At 38.2% G+C, this 19,337-nt stretch overlaps 1 protein-coding gene across 1 annotated transcript in view; it reads right to left on the bottom strand.

Annotated features, from left to right (window-relative positions):
* Window positions 1–19,337, bottom strand: part of flt4 (fms related receptor tyrosine kinase 4) — a 181,058-nt gene that overhangs the window by 25,901 nt on the left and 135,820 nt on the right. Inside the window, exons 12-17 of the mRNA XM_039774928.1 lie at window positions 15,623–15,731; window positions 12,591–12,950; window positions 11,683–11,829; window positions 10,826–10,957; window positions 8,045–8,151; window positions 3,503–3,638 (exon numbers count right to left, since the gene is read on the bottom strand). Of these exons, the coding sequence (XP_039630862.1) occupies window positions 3,503–3,638; window positions 8,045–8,151; window positions 10,826–10,957; window positions 11,683–11,829; window positions 12,591–12,950; window positions 15,623–15,731 (991 nt within the window). The remainder of the gene's footprint in view (window positions 1–3,502; window positions 3,639–8,044; window positions 8,152–10,825; window positions 10,958–11,682; window positions 11,830–12,590; window positions 12,951–15,622; window positions 15,732–19,337) is intronic.

Consider the following 19,337-nt stretch of genomic DNA (forward strand, 5'->3'; position numbering starts at 1 on the left):
CATTTAGAAAAGCAAAGTAGTATTAGATTTACATTTCTAGGACATTTACAAATCTTTTTATTTTTACCATATCAATTAAATCTTTTTGTGTGGAGTTTCCTCCCTTAATTATAATCTAACAAAGACAACTAATGAAAAGCAGAGGAGACACCAGAAAGGAGACTGGAAGGTTACAGCTATTTATAGCTAGTGTGCTCATTAGTATATAACATAAATAATCAGAACACCAGGGAAAATTGAATAAAAATCAGGGTTATGATCATGAAAATTTAAAAAACCAAGACAGAAAAATACAGTACATTATCCCCAAATAACATGCATAAAGGCTTGCTATATTCCAATAAAAATTAGCAAACTAAGCTTTGCAATCTATGTAATGACACCAAAACATTGAAACTGGGAAAAAAGAACTTGATTAATGAAGGCGGGGGGTCCAAATCAAAGCAAAAGCTGAAACAAAACCTATGGCCATAATGGGTTCCAAGACTGAAATTGAGAACCACTGAGTTAGATGGTGAGCTGTTGGTTTCTTTGTCTTTTTCATACCATTATTTATTGCCACCCAGTTAAGAAAACAAGAAGCTATTAAAAACAGTGCACGTAGCTGTTGAAAACTAAAACAATCCATTACAAATCCAGAATCTTAACAAATGAGTTAACAACAATGACACACAAAAATGCTGCTTAAGCAACAATTACTTTAGCAGGAATAATTTTAATTGGAACAAACATCTGCAGACACTGAGGCCCTCCTGGACTAGGCATGAAGACCATTGTGGAATTTATCTAAAGGTTTTAAATCTTTCTTTTACTATTATGATCTACTCTTGAAATCATTATAAATTCTGCACTAAATCAGGTGCTTTTATTTAATCAGTAGCATTTGTTGAACGTACCATAAGCTGGGAGAACCATGATCTGTTTTGACAGCTTGTTGCTGACAATGCAGACAATACATTTGTTGATGGCCCTCCAGCTTATAAGACTGTAGAGAAAAACCAAATAAAATGACAGGTTTTATTGGCTAACTAAAAAAATTACAATATGCAAGCTTTCGAGGCAACTCAGGCCCCTTCTTCAGGCAATAAAAGGTGTCATTTTGCTTGGCTTTTCTCTACATTCATAATGGCTAACACGGTACAACACCCTAGTACTACAGCTTACAAGACTGAAAAGCAAATCATTGCTTTTATCTTGTCTTCTGATAAAATGAAATACCATTTCTATGTGTTGCTTAGTGTAATGTGCTATAAACCAGTGTTTTAAAGTAAAGGCAACACTCTTGAAGAATTCTGCTATAGGTTATTGTTGTTGGCTGTCCACAGGACATAAATATTTATCTGTTTTGCAAAAGAGTCACCTGCTTTGAATAATCAGACTGCTTTGATTAGTATCTCATCCCCACACAATGTGGTGATATAGAACTGCCTGCTCCCTTTGAAAATTAATGAGTTCTGGGAACATTGGCTTCTATTCAGGTACTTCTTGATAGCTGACAACAATATTATTGTTGAACCAAAGTACATGTTTTTATATTATTTTTCTGCAGAGGAAATTGGCATGCACTATTGTTTACCATCATGTTGATCTATGCAGAGACTGAAGCATTTACAGTTAGGTCCATAAATATTTGGACAGAGACAACTTTTTTCTAATTTTGGTTCTGTACATTACCACAATGAATTTTAAATGAAACAACTCAGATGCAGTTGAAGTGCAGACTTTCAGCTTTAATTCAGTGGGGTGAACAAAACGATTGCATAAAAATGTAAGGCAACTAAAACATTTTTTTAACACAATCCCTTCATTTCAGGGGCTCAAAAGTAATTGGACAATTGACTCAAAGGCTATTTCACGGGCAGGTGTGTTCAAGTTCGTTGTTGTGTCTTATCAATTAAGCAGATAAAAGGCCTGGAGTTGATTTGAGGTGTGGTGCTTGCATGTGGAAGATTTTGCTGTGAACAGACAACATGCGGTCAAAGGAGCTCTCCATGCAGGTGAAAGAAGCCATCCTTAAGCTGCGAAAACAGAAAAACCCATCCGAGAAATTGCTACAATATTACGAGTGGCAAAATCTACAGTTTGGTACATCCTGAGAAAGAAAGCAAGCACTAGTGAACTCAGCAACGCAAAAAACCTGGACGTCCACGAAAGACAACAGCGGTGGATGATCGCAGAATCATTTCCATGGTGAAGAGAAACCCCTTCACAACAGCCAACCAAGTGAACAACACTCTCCAGGGGTCGCCGTGATCGATATCCAAGTCTACCATAAAGAGAAGACTGCATGAAAGTAAATACAAAGGGTGCACTGCAAGGTGCAAGCCACTCATAAGCCTCAAGAACAGAAAGGCTAGATTGGACTTTGCTAAAGAACATCTAAAAAAGCCAGCACAGTTCTGGAAAAACATTCTTTGGACAGATGAAACCAAGATCAACCTCTACCAGAATGATGGCAAGAAAAAAGTATGGAGAAGGCATGAAACAGCTCATTATCCAAACCATACCACATCATCTGTAAAACACGGTGGAGGCAGTGTGATGGCTTGGGCGTGCATGGCTGCCAGTGGCACTGGGACACTAGTGTTTATTGATGATGTGACACAGGACAGAAGCAGCTGAATGAATTCTGAGGTGTTCAGAGACATACTGTCTGCTCAAATCCAGCTAAATGCAGTCAAATTGACTGGGCGACGGGCGTTTCATGATACAGATGGACAATGACCCAAAACATACAGCCAAAGCAACCCAGGAGTTTATTAAAGCAAAGAAGTGGAATATTCTTGAATGGCCAAGTCAGTCACCTGATCTTAACCCAATTGAGCATGCATTTCACTTGTTGAAGACTAAACTTCAGACTGAAGGGCCCACAAACAAACAGCAACTGAAAGCCACTGCAGTAAAGGCCTGGCAGAGCATTAAAAAGGAAGAAACCCAGCATCTGGTGATGTCCATGAGTTCAAGACTTCAGGCTGTCATTGCCAGCAAAGGGTTTTCAACCAAGTACTAGAAATGAACATTTTATTTCCAGTTATTTAATTTGTCCAATTACTTTTGAGCACCTGAAATAAAGAGATCGTGTTACAAAAAATAATTTAGTTCCCTCACATTTTTATGCAATCTTTTTGTTCACCCCACTGAATTAAAGCTGAAAGTCTGCACTTCAACTGCATGAGTTGTTTCAGTTAAAATTTATTATGGTAATGTACAGAACCAAAATTAGAAAAAAGTTGTCTCTGTCCAAATATTTATGGACCTAAGTGTATATGTTTTTGGGTAAATGAGAAAAAAGTAGAACAGAGAAGTATGGTCTGAGACTTCTGACTGCTGCCTTCTTCTTTTATGTTTTTTCACCATATCACTTGGCTACACCCTGCAGCAACAGTGGTTTGTATCTGGCCCAGGTTCCTCTAGGCCTGAGGCCAGTAACAAATGCAAATAATACATTTTGGTACCCTTAACAATTTCCTAAGAATTAACTGAAAGAAGGCATGTCTCTTACCTAAACGTAGTCGATCCCTGGGAAATTCCCACTGGCTGGAGTCGTACGGAAGATATTCACATTGCTCTTCAAGAGGAACCTCCACTGGATCCATAATAATTGACAAGTAGCCAGTCTTGATGTCTGCAGGATTTGCCTGTGGGATAGATTAAGTTATTTTTGCATGCTAATGTCAAGTTCAAAATTAGACAATCCTATAAGATAATAATGTTATCAAAATGTATACACAGTTGTATGGGTTTATGGTTCAGATGATGGAGGTCTATATGATGCTGCAGGTGGACTTTATACAATCCGGCATAGATATAAAAAAGAAATATTTTTGAGTCCTTATGGCCTGTAAGAGAAACTACTTCAACAGATTCATATGCATGCAGTAGCAGGAAAAAAAGAAAGCTTTATTTGCTTGATTCTTCACATCTTTGAATTCAAAAGAAAAACAACAGACATACATCTTCTGCTGAATTACATGTATAATAATTGTACTGACCCAGAGTGAGACAGTGAAGGTTGTAATGATAAAGATCAGGAGATCTGGGAACAAGCCTAAATCAGAACAAAAGGCAAGCCAGTCATTTGTCAATTAAACTGCTAATGAAAAATTGAGCTACAATAAACAAGAGCAGAGTTCTAAAGCCGGGAAGTTAATCATCACCAAAAGAACCACATACTAACACGGGGAATAATCACAAAAATCAGACGAGAACATGGCCACCATTATCGTCCAATAAATCTGTTGCATAAAAGATGTCAGTTGTTGCAACCTCCTCAACCGCACCCCTGACAACTGACAGTTGTATCTCACAAGAAGGTGATGCCCATATAGAAAATGGTGTTGTAGTGTAATGCTATAAAAGTTCTTATTTCATTGAAAACTTTTGAAAGATTAAATAAATTAATTTTCTCAATCCTTGGGATTCATTACCCCTAAAATGACATATACCTTACCTAAAACAGTTTAGTGGAAGCCACAAAAATATGTGTATCAATATATAGTGTAGTGCTTGAAAGAATTATGACTTGGGGGAACAAAAATAGCTTTTAATTTTCAGTTAGAAGATATGTAATTTTCTATCGAATACTGCAAGAGAATAAGGCTTATACCCATAAATGGTTGTAGTTCATGTTTATACAGCCATTCTTCCTGAAACAACATACTGTGCCAATGCTGAGTGATGGAGGAATATCATTTCAGATGAGGCAGGTTGTGTTCTTCTTGCCATCATATTATAATGCGTTGTGATTGGACCTTGAGTAACTACTTTACGAAAGGGGTACACGACCAATAAGTAAACATTCTGCTGCACATATGTACAAAGAGATGGACTTTCGTTATCTTAATCTAGCATCTCCAGTCCATTTTAAATCCAACTATACCTTGCCTTCCTTATTAATATGCTGACCTCCTTCTTGTAGCCGCAAAAGTCATTATAAATCAAACAATGCAAGATTCTTAATAATTTATCTTTTCAATATTTCCAAATAATAATAATAATAATAATGAATATTTCCTTTTCAACAATTCACATATTAAAAAGTAGATGATGGAAAAAGTACTTGAAAGGACTATTTGATAATCAAAAACCTGCACAACTTGCACTGCAGCAATTGGGTTGTTTCTTCCTGCCTTTAAGATCAATAGTAAGAGATGGTGCTTCTTTCCACCTTCTGTAAACATGAAGGGAAATCTTAAAAACGTGTGCGGGTAAAAGAAGGCCTTTACTTTGTAATGCAAAATATTGACAATGTGTCAATAGACTGTAGATTGGAAATGTTTAAATGCATTTTATTTCAATTCCTATTTCAAAGTTTTGTAGGAAAATACTACTATTCAATACAAGGTTCAAGGTTAAAGGTTAACTTTATTTGTCATTGCAGTGCACAGCAGATTGAAATTGTATGACCTGGCTTAACTATGTGCAAGAATAACCAACAAAAAAACAATAATCAACAAAAAAGAATCACCAACATACATACATAGTTATGTACAAACATCTCACAATGCAACATAATCCACCACATACATTTAAATCAGCAAACAATAACAGAATATTGTAAAGATTAATTATGTATTTTACTGAATTAATAGACAAGCACTATATGAACAGTCTGATCATTATTTAGTCTAATGGTTTGTGGGACGAAAAATGTATGAAATCTGGCAGTTCTGCACAGTATACTTCACTTCCACTTGCCAGAGTACAGAAGCTCAAACAGTCCATTGAGATGTCCTAGGGATAGTCTCAGCTGTTCTCATCACTCTCTGCAAGGAAATTCAATCACTCTGTTCTGCCTCTGTAGAAAATGGCGAGGATGGCCATGCAGGACATTCCTGTCTTCAGTTTATAGCTACACATATTTTTGCTGTCACTCAATGTCAGTTTTGTGAGAATTTGGGTTTGTTTTGATAAAAAATGGATTAAAAAATGAACTAACTCCATTGATTCCAATCTATTTATAGAAAAGCCAAATACCACTGACTCACTCATCACAAAATCTAACGAACCATGAGGACTTGGGACTTGGAATTTGGAATGTAGGTTACCCTTGGCCCATAGGTGCTCGCTAAGAAACGGTTTTAAAAATTTCGTGGTCCAGGCGAGAAATTTCTTATACTTTTTTTAGACCCATTTGTATGTCTGTCCGCTTTTCACGAGACTACTACTTAACGGATTTAGATCAGGTTTTTTTCTATAATTTGCTTGAACATTCCATTGATTTTACAACTTTCTCTTCGCGCTAGTTCACTTGCAGTACCGATTTATTAGCGTAAATCTGAGAGAGACTCATCGAGCTGCAGTAAGGGTTCCTCCTCACTCACGCGTCTAACTCAGGGCGTAACCTTAACTGGGCTTAGTTACTTGACGGATTTAGATCTTTTTTTTTTTGTCTATAATTTGCTTGAACATTCTGGTTGATTTTGCGACTTCTCTCATTATGCTAAGAATCATAGTTCATTTGCAAGATCGATATATTCACACTATTCCGAGACAGAGGCTGCAGGCCAAGCAGATGTTGAAGAGTGACGTCAGGAGTAGAGAGCTGGGTGGGGCCCTCCTCACTGTCCTGTTTCACTAATACACGGGTAAAGCCGGGGTGGATGGCTAGTCAGTAATATGATGTGCCATAAACTAGTTCTTATGATAAAGAAACTGCAAGTCTATAGCCCTACTGTTATGTTTGTTTATGTCTTCTATTATAAGAAATAAAAAGGCTAAACAATTAGTTAATATATAGCAGGGGTTATCAAAGTGTTTTGAGCTTGTGCCTGAAAAAAGATATTGTAAGATGCAGATTTTACAAGTGCCAAACATTAGCTCATGTATACTGTAATATGTGGATTACAGGCTTGTAAGATTTGTACTAATGGGGAATCAATGACTGGAATCCTGAGAGATAGCAGACACTCCAGGAATATGTTCATTCAATTCAAATGGATACATTTTACCGAACAATTAAATATAAAGAAAGGTCTGTGCATGTTGGACCACCAGAATGTTGACTCTTCAAATGAACAATTACTACATCAAATGTCCCATGTAGAATCTTAAGCTAATGAATTAAGACTTGATAAATTTAAGATAAATCTAAGAAATGTTTTAAGAAATTGTACATGAACCTCAAAGTGATTTAAGAAAATGCAGGCGAACCTCTAGATATTCAGTAGTACTCATAGTCCATGACCACAGTCATGGTGCTATTCAGTATCGGTACGATCATGTGCACAGTGTTCTATGAGGTTAAGGGTCTAGCCTAAAATGACTGCGTGTCTCACAAGGACCATATAACCAGTCAACATTATACTGATCTGCTTTGGCACTTATGGCAGTGCCCTTTCTGCTTCTTAACAAATGCTCCCATTTATTTTGTTGGGATTGTGAAGGCTGCTCTTCAAAACTGTGGATTCAAATAGATTAAAAGATGACACAAGTCACCCTAGTCCTTTGACCAGGCCCGGTATGGCTTTCACCCATTCCTCTATCTTACAGGCTAGCTAGGGTCATGGTAGGCACTATGCCAAGTCAGCTACAGAAGGGTGATTGTACAAATAAGATAAAATGTTTTTTTTAAGTGGCATTAATGATCTTTATGAATGGTATAACAAGTTATAACAAATGTTTAAAAATTAAAACCTGTTTGGTTTTACTGGTAAAATCAGTGCTGGAAAATTGTTTTCAGGACCCTTTATATTTCAACCTCTACTTTATTTATTTTTCACCCGATATTTTAGTGATATAAACTGTATATTGTTGTGCAGAAGTCTGTTGCACCCAGAAATTCGTTGCTTGTTTATTGTTCTATCCTTTGATAATTGTAGCCTGGTTTTAAAATTAATTTGCAAAGTCATTTATTTAATCAAGAAAATTCAATTGCTAAAATGAAACCAATTCTCATCTGAGGGTTGTTATTTAGTAATTAAGGCAAATCCAAAAGGAATCTTTAAAGCAGAGCTCAAGATGCTTCTCTGAATTTAGTAATACCTTTAATAGAAATATATTTAGAATTGAAACTTCAAATACAGCAACAAATTATAAGGGTTACCTTTTTGACATTGCAGAAGATGAGAATTAGTAGAATCCAGAAGATAATGGCAATAATTCCAGTTCCCACCATAATGACAATTTCTACACTGGTCTTGTCATCTGAACCTGTAAAAAAGCCGTAAATAACCTTCAGAAGCAAGTATTTGAAACAGTGCACAGTGGACAGCTAATGGGTAATCATAGTTGAATTACTTTTCTTAAATTATGTGTACATTTTAAAATATTTCTATTCTGAAATGTAAACCTAACCATTGAAAGAGGCAGAATGAGCTCCAGTAATTTTGTAGGAGATATTTTATTGCTCCAGGTGTTGTTCCTGCCTTGCGCCTGATGATTACTGGAAAAGGCTCCAGCTACCCTGTGACCCTGCCCAGGATAAGCAGGTTAGAAAGATGATGGATGGATACCTCATTGCTCTGATTAAAACAAGTTCATCATAATGTTAAATTTGTTATTTTAATCTCTTTCTGGAAAATGAAAAAAATTCTAATGAAAGACAAATGAATAAAATATGTTGATCTGAATAATCCACAGGGCAGCACAGTGGCGCAGTGGGTAGCGCTGCTGCCTCTCAGTTAGGAGACCCGGGTTTGCTTCCCGGGTCCTCCCTGCGTGGAGTTTGCATGTTGTCTGCGTGGGTTTCCTCTGGTTACTCCAGTTTCCTCCCACAGTCCAAAGACATGCAGGTTAGGTGCAATGGCGATCCTAAATTGTCCCTAGTGTGGGTATGTGTGCCCTGTGGTGGGCTGGCGCCCTGCCCGGGGTTTGTTTCCTGCCTTGCGCCCTGTGTTGGCTGGGATTGGCTCCAGCATACCCCCGTGGCCCTGTAGTTAGGATATAGCAGGTTGGATACTGGAAGGATGGATGAATATTTCACTTTACTCTCTGCAAATATTTACGTGTACTCTAACAGCACTCAAATGTATTGTGTGTATTTAATTTGTGGAATTTGCAGATCAAAGAACAATCAGTTTAACTTTAGTTAATGCTCAAGATACAGATACAATATTTTAAAAGGATAACAAAATATTTTGTTTAATAAAATTAAATCTCTAGCTCTTTTAAAACTGCCAGTTTTTTTTTGCCTTTTTCAAAATTGTAATGCTCTGCTACTCTTAAAATATGAGAAAAGAATACAACAATCACTGTAGTAACAAAGAGCTGATCACACTGCATTTGTCATGGACCTAGAGGAAGATTTTGAGCTAGGCATTTGGAAGATGCCGATAGAAATACTGGGGAGGACAAAGAGATGTTTTTTATGAAGTTATACATAAAACAGAGAGCCAGGGTTAAGAAAAAAGAAAGAAAAATCATACTCCGGCAAAATAACATGCAGATGCATATTATGTTCTCCATTACTGTTCTTGATTTTAATGACGTCATTGATGATGAATGATGTAACTGAGTGTGCCAGGAAACGAGTGAGATGAGAGAGTGAATTAGCACTGGACATAAGCTTAGCAGATATCCAAGCCATCATAGCAAATTATCTGTAAATACTAATACACCATGAGTTTTTCTTTAAAAGGATAAAGAGGAATGAAGAAAGTATCAGGTCTTCTTCCAATTTAACATGGGAACATAGTGTAGAATGGTCGGAAACCAAGGTTGAAGACTATAAGACAAATAAATACATCCTGTAATTGTAATTGGACATAGAAAACTTTAGAAAGCTGTTGTAGGGTGAGAGAAGATAGTGAATCAAAAAATGATCTAAAGGAGAAAGTCAGGTAAGAGTAGGTGTTGGGATAAATTATGAAGAAAAAGATCAACTGGACAGCAGAGAACAATATTTTGTAGCAGTATGAAATGGTCTTCTCTATTAATATTAACAGAGAATACATGGAAGGCCACACTCACTACTCATGGTGTAAACGTGTTGCATGTTGATTAGCACAAGCAAGTACATTTTTCATTGTATTGTGTACATGTGACAATGACTCGATAAACATTTCCTTCCTCTGCCCTCTTTATATACCTGTGGTAGGCTTGAGTTAGTATGACTTAAAATCACTCCACATACTCATTTCTTAAAGTTAAATTTAAACAGGATTTGACTGAATCCCTTGGCTACACATTTCGGCTTCGCCCTTTATTCAGACTCTACTGGATGTCTATTTTATTTTGTTGTTGAATGACCTTGTAGTCTCAATAGACCCTCATCCACATATTCATTTTTTACAGCTATGGCAGATAGAGCATTTTCCCATTGTGGCGAATCTACTTAAGTTGCACTGCCAACATGGTTCAGCTGGAAGATCCCATGTATCATCCCTTATTTTGGAGTGACTTGGCATGGACCAACCCAGTTATTCTACAGTCAGGAAAAGTTGAAATCATTTTTAATTTTAAATTATTTCACTTACGGCATATTGTTGAACTCCTAAAGAGAATATTTTTTAAGTCTAGTGTAAATTATCTGATGTCAAACAAAAACGAAAGTCATACAAGGATGGATGCAAGTTATGTCTGCTTGAAGGAACTGCAGAAATATGAGACAAGATGATTCTTATTACATTAATTTTGAAACTATTAGAGTTTGTTTCTGGGTGAACTATGCGAATACTGTTTGAGAAACTGAGTTCACAAAAGATTTTTTCTTTACTTTGCCTGGCTCTTAAAAAATAGAAAGTGTTCAATTGATATGATGTAGAAGTCATACTTTTTGATTAAGAGAGCTCTGGAAAACAGTAAAAAAGGCTATTTCTTCAGGCAGCACGGGTTAACATCCAAGAGAAAAACAGACGGACAGGTAGAGAAGGGAAGCTCCTCTTACCCTCAACTGAGACTTTTGCCGACATGCTGATGCAACCCTTCTCGTTGCAGGCTGAGCATGTGTATAGCCCTGCATCTTCCTCTCGCACCCGCTGGATACTGAGTGTCTGGTTGGAATCCTGAAGCACAATCCCTGCATATTTTAACATAATCACCATTATAAACACTGCCACCCCGATGTTATTCAGCAATACTCTAGGCTCCTGGTTAAACCAGAATGGTTTCAATTGTAATTTAATTCATTTAAAATTGGTCTTACTATCCAGGTTTTAGATTTCTATAAAATCACAAAAATACAAAATCTGCAGTTTGAAGAATGAACATATGTGATCATAACTTTTAAGCAGACAGCACACTGTTTTTAACAACATATGACAGATGTTGCCCATAAACCTGTGACTTAACATTCAAGCAAATTTAGTATTCTACGTGTCATCCAAACTGACATTTCTTTTTCTTTTATTGCCTACATAATGAATTATCAGTTTGCGGCTGTCCTGTCATTTTAGTCTTCTACAATAATAATGGCTGTTTCTATTATCACAGACCATCTTCAACCATTTTTTTTTACTTTGACTTTTGAAAGTACCAAATGAAATTGTAGCAAGCCCTGCCTTGATACAAACTGAGGTTACCACCCAGGCAGCATTGTGTGAGCCCTTCTAAAGATCTGACCACATCCTTCCATCTTTACTGAGAGATTCTGAGGGAGCCAAAGCCAATTATGGCAGTGTACAGATCTTAAACACGTGCTGGCATCAGCCGGTGCCACCTCATTTTTTTGTAAAGACTGATAATGAAGTTTTCTGTTTTGGAAACTTCAATGTGTCTCAGTGATGAAATATCCAAGCATTTTACCTGACATTTCATAAAGAGGCTTTTCATCCTTAAACCAAGAAATCTGAGGGGTAGGTGTGCCCACTACATTACATTTCATCAGCATGGACTCACTGACATTCACTGTTTGGTTAACCAAATTCTGCCGAAGCCGGGGTGCTTCTTGGGCTGTTAAGAAAAGAGCGAGAGATGCAACACAGAGTATTTAAGAACATTTACATTGTACATGGGAACACTGAATAGCACATTTTACATGGAATATGAGCCGCGCCCACACCCAAAAGGATGAGTAGCAATCTATAGTCAGTGCTCGTTTGTAACTTTTCACATCAACCAAGTGACAGTTGGTACATCAGAACAAAAGTGACTTATTACGTACAAACATATCAGGAGTTCATATCAGAAAAAAAAGGCCATCAGAACCATCACAGAGGCTACTGAAGGGGCCTCTACACAGCTGTCGCTCAGGAGGTGTGAGCTGTGGGCTGGGGTCTGATCAACCCTAGCTGGGTCTCCCAAGTATTGACTTTACATTTATTCACATTAACAGATGCTTTTATTGATAATGACCTATAAAAAAGGTCAACATAATCTAATAAACATCAGTCTGAGAAACTTGAAAAAATTGAACATCACAAGGATCTACAGAACTAGCTAATCTGTTCTCAGTAACAAGAATTTATCAAAGACATTATCAATTGGACAGATATTTAAAGAGCAAGAGCACATCTTGATTCATATTTTCAGGTAATCAACAATGAATAATTCAATTGTCCTATCTGAAAGTAGTTTTAGCCTTGCTAAAAACGATAACTATTTTTCTAATATCATAAAACTTCAAAGTGGCCACCCCAGTTAAGGTAGGCCTTTTCATCTGCATTCAAATAATGATCCACTAAAAACTCTGTTTTCCGCATTTAGGATCCTACCTTGCACAGTGATGTATTTACGATGGCAGTGTCGTTCTCCTGTCCTGCGGTTTTGGACTTCACACACATAATCTCCTTCATCATCCAATTGAATGTGCGAGATATTGACCTCCAGAACCCAGCTGTTAGTTGCTTCATTAAAGGTGAGGTTGCCTTGCTGGCGGTCAGCATACTTGTGGACGGTTTTGCATTCAGGAATCAGAGGGTTTCCATGGTCATCCTGTAGGACTTGGGAGCCCAGCCTGTACCACTGCAAGTTCTCATAAGTGTAGTTATCTGCGCTACACTTTAGGCTGACAAGCTGCTGCTCTATTGGTTCTTCTGATGGGTACAAGTCAATGCCAAAGCCCTCTGGAATCGCTGCCAGGGAAAGCAGAAAATAAATAGAAATAAACGGGCAAAAGAAAATTGACAAATGTTGCATATATCTTTTTAGCTTAGTTTAGTAATAGGATTTATTGTTTAGAACAGTTTCCATCACACAGTTTGTTCTTTATATTGACAAGGGGGGAAAGCCCCCTGCTCACTTCGCTCGCCCACAAGGGGGAGCTTCGCGCCAGCCACTTCATCTCTGCCACTTACGCTGCTGAATGCCAACTAAGGATCAGCTGCTGGCTTGCTGCTGGTGAGTTGCGTGTTCTGCTTGTTGCACTGCCTGTCGATCATTTAAAAACCTGTACAGCAGCTGTCCTTTTGTCTCACTGCTTTGTTTTGCGGGACTTCAAAGTGTCTTCCGAGAACATCACATCTTGACCCAAGTTTATTTTATTATAATAGAGAGACATATGTCTGCAGAAATACTGAAAGAGTCGCAATTTTTTTTCAAAATGGTAATATGTGAAGTTAATTTTCATCCACATTTTTAGATTAAACTCAATAAAGAGAAGAAAAGAAACATATATGACTTTCAAAAACTTTACATATGATGGCTTTTCGACATGCGTTACTATCTTTAAACCGTAATTTAATTTTGGTTTTTCAGGCAGCTTTAGGTAAAAGATTGGTACTGATGCGGTTTAGGATGAATGCTGCTTTACAGGCAGATATAAAGTCTAAACTCAATTATGATTTAATTATACATTAGGCTGCTCATTTTGCATATTTTGTCTAGTGCTAAAAGTTTCCTCACCAAATCTAGCTTCACCTGAATTTAAAAAAGTCTGAGTTAGCATAAGTTGCCCTAATTTGGGGTATTCATAAGAAATGTAATTACTTCATGAGGTAGAAGTACATAATAAATACGAATGGTTGTGCCCGATGCTTGAAACATTAAAAAATGTCCTTCAATTTAAATGTTTAAAGTCTAAATCTTCTTGATTGTTATAGAAATTTGTAATGTGTCGCCCACTGATAAAAGCCCAAAAAGGGCTAGATCTCAAGGAAATATTCAAAAATAACATTATATTCATAATCACTGAACTTAAAATGAAATCCCACAAAAGTGTAATTTTCAACATTCTGGAAGTGTCCCTTAAAAGGCTAGGACCACCAGTAAAGAATCAAATATCAGAAATATTATATTTGTGATCAGGAACCTTAAAACAGCACAAAACAATACTCCACATGCCCATATTACTGATCCCTATTTTTTTAAAGATTTGAGAATAGAGATAACTTTGACCACTCAGATATTATTTGGGATTGTACCCCTGGGGTCGATTGATGCAGGATGTACAACTTCATTCATTTTTGCTGAGGACACCTATTGGTTGACCATTTATCATAAATTTATATAAATAAATTTAAAATATATATAATTTCCTGCACAAAATAAGGTTCAAAAATGGAGTAAAATGAAGGTTTAGAGAGCCAGAAATGGAAGGTGGTGCTCAATGTCTTGCAAAGCTAGACATCAAGCTGTGTTAAATGGTATATATTTCTTGTACCCATGAGTTAGGAGGTGCAGAACAAGAAAAAGTTAAATGATTTCAAAGTGTTCATAAGTAATTCTTATGAACACGGTTATTATTATAACTGTTATTAGAAAAATACCTCCTGATTTTGCATAAAAACTGGACAAATAAAACTTGGTATTAAATGCCACACTTGTTGAATATATCTATAGTATACTTTATCTCCAGCTACTGAATAAACTAAGATGTGCATGTACGTAAGCAAGAGAATTGTAGACAACAGTAAATGATAAAGGGTAGAGAGAAGCCTGGACTGGCAGGTGCATCTCATGTCTTGCAAATGTAAAAAGAAGGGTACTGTCAGGGGGTTGGTATGTACCATAGCTGTTTTAGGTGGCTCAGGCAAGCAGTAGACAGGAACGTACATAAGAAGAAGATGGCTACTGGAGAGAGACAAAAGTAGTAGTAACCCAGGACCATTAGGTGGCAGACATTAGGGACAGACACTTTCTGGCTGCTAGAGGGTACATAGACCTCAACAAACAAGTAACCAGTCATGCTGCCTTGCTAACCAAACAGGGATCTGAAAGAGTGCAGGGGCAGTTAGCCCATTTAGGTACTGAAAAGGCTCAGTAACGCAGGTGTAGATGTAGTGCTTTTCATAAACCTGGGAATTATTTTGGAATTGGTCAGGAAAGGCTGCAAGTTGTGAATTTAAAGCCCCTTAACAACCACAAGTATGCCAAGTATGAAGGCAAGAAAAGATGAACAATTAACTGGTGGGAGGACGACAGGGCAAACAACTACTTCATGAGAAGTGAAGGGGAGTGCTGTGGTGGAGTCTGGGATTCTAGACTCATGGAGGTGGCTATAGGGTTTTGATGTTTTGTGTTGTTTACACTTTGTTTTCTCCTTTTTATGTATCCCTTTTGTTGTAATTTTCGAGATGAATTAATTATGTTAACCTATTGTGTTATCTTGACCTCCTTGTCATTATTTTGTGTTTAAGCATGATACAGTAGTGCCACCTAGAATTTAAAATGTTATTTTAGCATTTAATCAGATACCAAAAAATGCTCTGGATTTGGTCCTAATATGCGTCTTAACAATTTATAAATAAAATCCATATTCACTGTGTAGTGCACATAAACTTAAATCAGTATGTTACAGGATACCTACTAGTTACATAGAAGTAGATGTCCCTCTCGTCTTTGTCCACTTTGTTAGCAGCAGAGCACTTGTACACCACAGAGACATTGGCGTTCTGTATAACTAGCCTGCTAACTGTCTGCAAAAAAAGGGAAGAACAAAAACAGCTCAGTTGCAGGCAAAGCCTGAAGAGTTACTTATATATGTTTGATATATTTCAGAAACAACTCTGAGAGGTATTTATTTCCCCTATTAATGAAAAAAGTAACATCGATTTAATGATACAGAAGAAAATCAAAATAGACCTTTGGGAAACACTGCACTGCGGTCTGCTTAATAGCTGTTCTTAGAAAACACAGTATAACTTCATGAAACTTGATATATTTTCTCCCAAAGAAAATGATTGATTTACAATAATGAGAGTAATGCCATATGCCACTACATCATCCTTTTGGCTTCCTTGTGCCCTCCAATCATTGCAGTTCATTTCTTCTTCCAATATTCTCTGCTTTTCATCCTGTGGATAATCTATCAAATCTGTTTCACTTCTCCACAAATCAGATCAACACCACAATCATTTATTATTAATTATTTACCTCATAGGCCTACACTATCCTTATTATCTATTGAATTCTTCTGCAAAATGGGCCCCAACAATCGAACCTTTCTTAAAATTACTGAGAACTTCTATTTGAACAATGGCAGAGTAAATAATGAGAAAAAGAGGGTCTACTCAGCATTGTACATGACCGTTGATATTAATGCTTTATTTTTTCAGTGAGCACATGTAACAGTGTGGGTAGGCCTCATACTACCGGGTCCTTCCAGGGGGCCTATTGAATCTGCTACTACCAATAACATACCCAAGTGGATGAGCACACTCACACAGAGTAAGGGGTAGGTGCATAAAGGTGCAAAGTGCTTTTACTAAAACAATCCAAAAACCAAAGTGTTTAAAACAGTGCTGTGCAAAAAAGTTAAATAAATAAATAATCCATAAAATATCAAGGTGCTGATAGACGTTAAGAATAATCTACTAAATAATCCAATAAAAACAAGGTTAAAATTACTTGGCAGAAAGCTGCCGACAAAAACATGAGCCCTGGTTCAATCCTTTAAAGCTGATGTCTCCCCATCTTATCCTTCTTGGATCTCACAGTCGAGAGACACCTCATCCAACAGGCACAGACACCCTTCTGTCCTGCTTGTGCCACTGCCGCCCATCCCATGCCTTTGCACAGGGTGCCACCGCGGCTCCACTTTAACTCCTGCTGCCTTCTCATGCATACACGGCAAATCTTCTAGAGTAAGTTGGTTGGTCCTGCTTCCAGGCTACTCAGCTGGAGCAACCCATAGCCCCCTCAAGCATCAGCCACAAGATTCTCTCCCAGGGCTCCATTCCTGTCCGCCTGCTTCCTTTCTTCTAGCTCCAGCTTGTCTGCTCGCTATTTTTATCTACTATTTCATGATCCTGAGCACACTCCATGTTTGTTTCTCATTCTGCTCTTACAGCAACACCTCAGTCTCTGGCGTTGTTATCTATTCACCACTGTCTTTTCGCATTTCATTTTTGCTTTCTTGTTGATTACCTTGTTACTGTCAAGACCACTTATTGCAATCCTCTTTTCTTCAGCTAGCTTCTCTAAATCAGCCTTCCATCTCCTTTGTTTTTGGTATTCCTTGTACTCAGCCAAACCAGACATTTATCATTGCTTTGCACTTACAGGCTCTGATGGGTCACATGATAGCCAGATGCATTACAAACAGGAACAAAATGGCACAGGACAGGGAAAACATGCAAACAAGGCCCTGATGCAGAATGAAACAACCTTTGACAGACATAACAAATGAAGTCGTGCCAAAAGCTGCTTGCTTGAAATCTCTATATATAAATTGACAAAATATAGCCTAATTTAAAGATAAAAAACAGATTTTTTATGTACTGCTCTCATTTTAAGAGTTCAGATAAAGGGAAGGAATAAGCATTTAATGTGGGTTTTCCTCAGCAAACCTTTCCACAGATCAAAGGACAAAACCATTTGTGCTCTTTTTGTTGCATAAATGTATGGTTTTTGTTTCCAATAATAATCAGCCTTGCAAAACCTGTACTTTGCAGCATACAATACACTATTGTCATAACCTTATACGTAACAACACAAATGACTTGTATTCAGTGCCATCACAAGAGTGGAATGATAGTGACCGGAAGTCAAAATATTTCAGTATAGTTTAAAAATAAGCTATTATTGTTTGTAGAAACTGTTAACTAATCCAGTCACGGGACAGGACAGAAGCATGGTGGTTAATGTTGCCACTTCATAAATCCAGCATCCTGGGTTTGAGTCAAGCACCCTGGCTTTGCCAGCATTCAAAGTTTGTTCTTTCAGCTTCACTGTTAAAGGGTGGCACAGTGGTAGTGCTCCTGCCTTGCAGTAAGAAGACCAGGTCCTCCCTGTGTGGAGTTTGCATGTTGTCTGTGTGGGTTTCATCAGGGTGCTCTGCTTTCCTCTCACAGTCCAAAGACATGCAGGTTAGGTGGACTGGCAATGCTAAATTGGCTTGTGTGTGTGTGATGGGCTGTCATCCTGTCTGGGGATTGTCCCTACATTGTGCCTGTGATATAGCAGGTCTGCGGTTCAGAATAACAGACCAGTTTTAAATAAATAATCACCGCACACGCGGCTTAAAGAGGGGGCTGGTAGTGTGGCTGGAGCAGTTCCCTGGCGTGATGCGGTCTTGGGCATTTCACACTGAAGTGCACAGGTGTGGGTTTGCCCATGTCCGTGATTGAGGCCGGGAGCTGCTAATTGCCGCACCTGTGCCAAGTCCCCATTATATATAGTAGGAGGGTGAGTGCGGAGGGAAAAGAAAAAGACTGGAAAAAAGAGCAGAGGTTAGAGGAGGAAGAAGAGGAAGCTGGAAGCTGAGAGCCGGTGCGAGTGAGTGAGCAGGAAGAGCAAGCTCGCTGGTAGCGCAAGGCAGCTGGGAAGTGAGCCCTAGCGGGGTGTTTGGCTGGCACTTGGGGCAGAAGGATTGGGTCACTCCTGCTGAGTTTTGCAGAGGAGCTGGAGTGACCACGATCGCGGATGGCTTGCTGCGGAAGGCAGCGGGAATTGGAGGCTTGGGAGGTGGAAGCCCCAGTGTGAGCGCTCTGGTCGCTGGGGGAACCCAAGTCTCGATCTGGCAGAGCCCTAAGAAGCCAGGGTCTGAAAGTCTACCAGAACATTAGGAGAAGTCAGCTGCAGGTAAGGGTAGGGCGACTCCCCTGGTGCAGGGCCCGGATGGGAGAAGCAGGGGAGCCACCACCTGAAGAAGGCACCGTGGTTTTTAAAGAAGGGGCTGCTTCCAGCCAGTACTTTAACCTCAGTTTTAAAGGATTTATTTATGGAATTATTTTAACCTCCATTTAGCACCACTTGTTTTTAAAGGATAATTTATTAATTGGCTTGTGATTGCACTGCACTATTTGAACACTTTGGATTTGTTTTGTTGGTTTTTAATAAAAGCACTTTTGCACTTTACACTTTTCCCCTTGCTTCATTTGGTGTCCTCATTGTCCAGCTCATCTGGTTACATTACCGACAGTGTTGAGTTCAAGAGCTCCCAAAAAGGAATCGGAAGTGCCGTATGTTAGAATGGATAGGTTCCTGTATAGGAATAAGTGAGTTAGAAAATGACATAACTTTACTATTAACGAAATCCTGGGTACTGTCAAGGCCAAAATTAAAGTTGGTATTCTGACATT

This window comes from Polypterus senegalus, chromosome 13, assembly GCF_016835505.1.
Source record: "Polypterus senegalus isolate Bchr_013 chromosome 13, ASM1683550v1, whole genome shotgun sequence".
NCBI lineage: Eukaryota > Metazoa > Chordata > Cladistia > Polypteriformes > Polypteridae > Polypterus > Polypterus senegalus.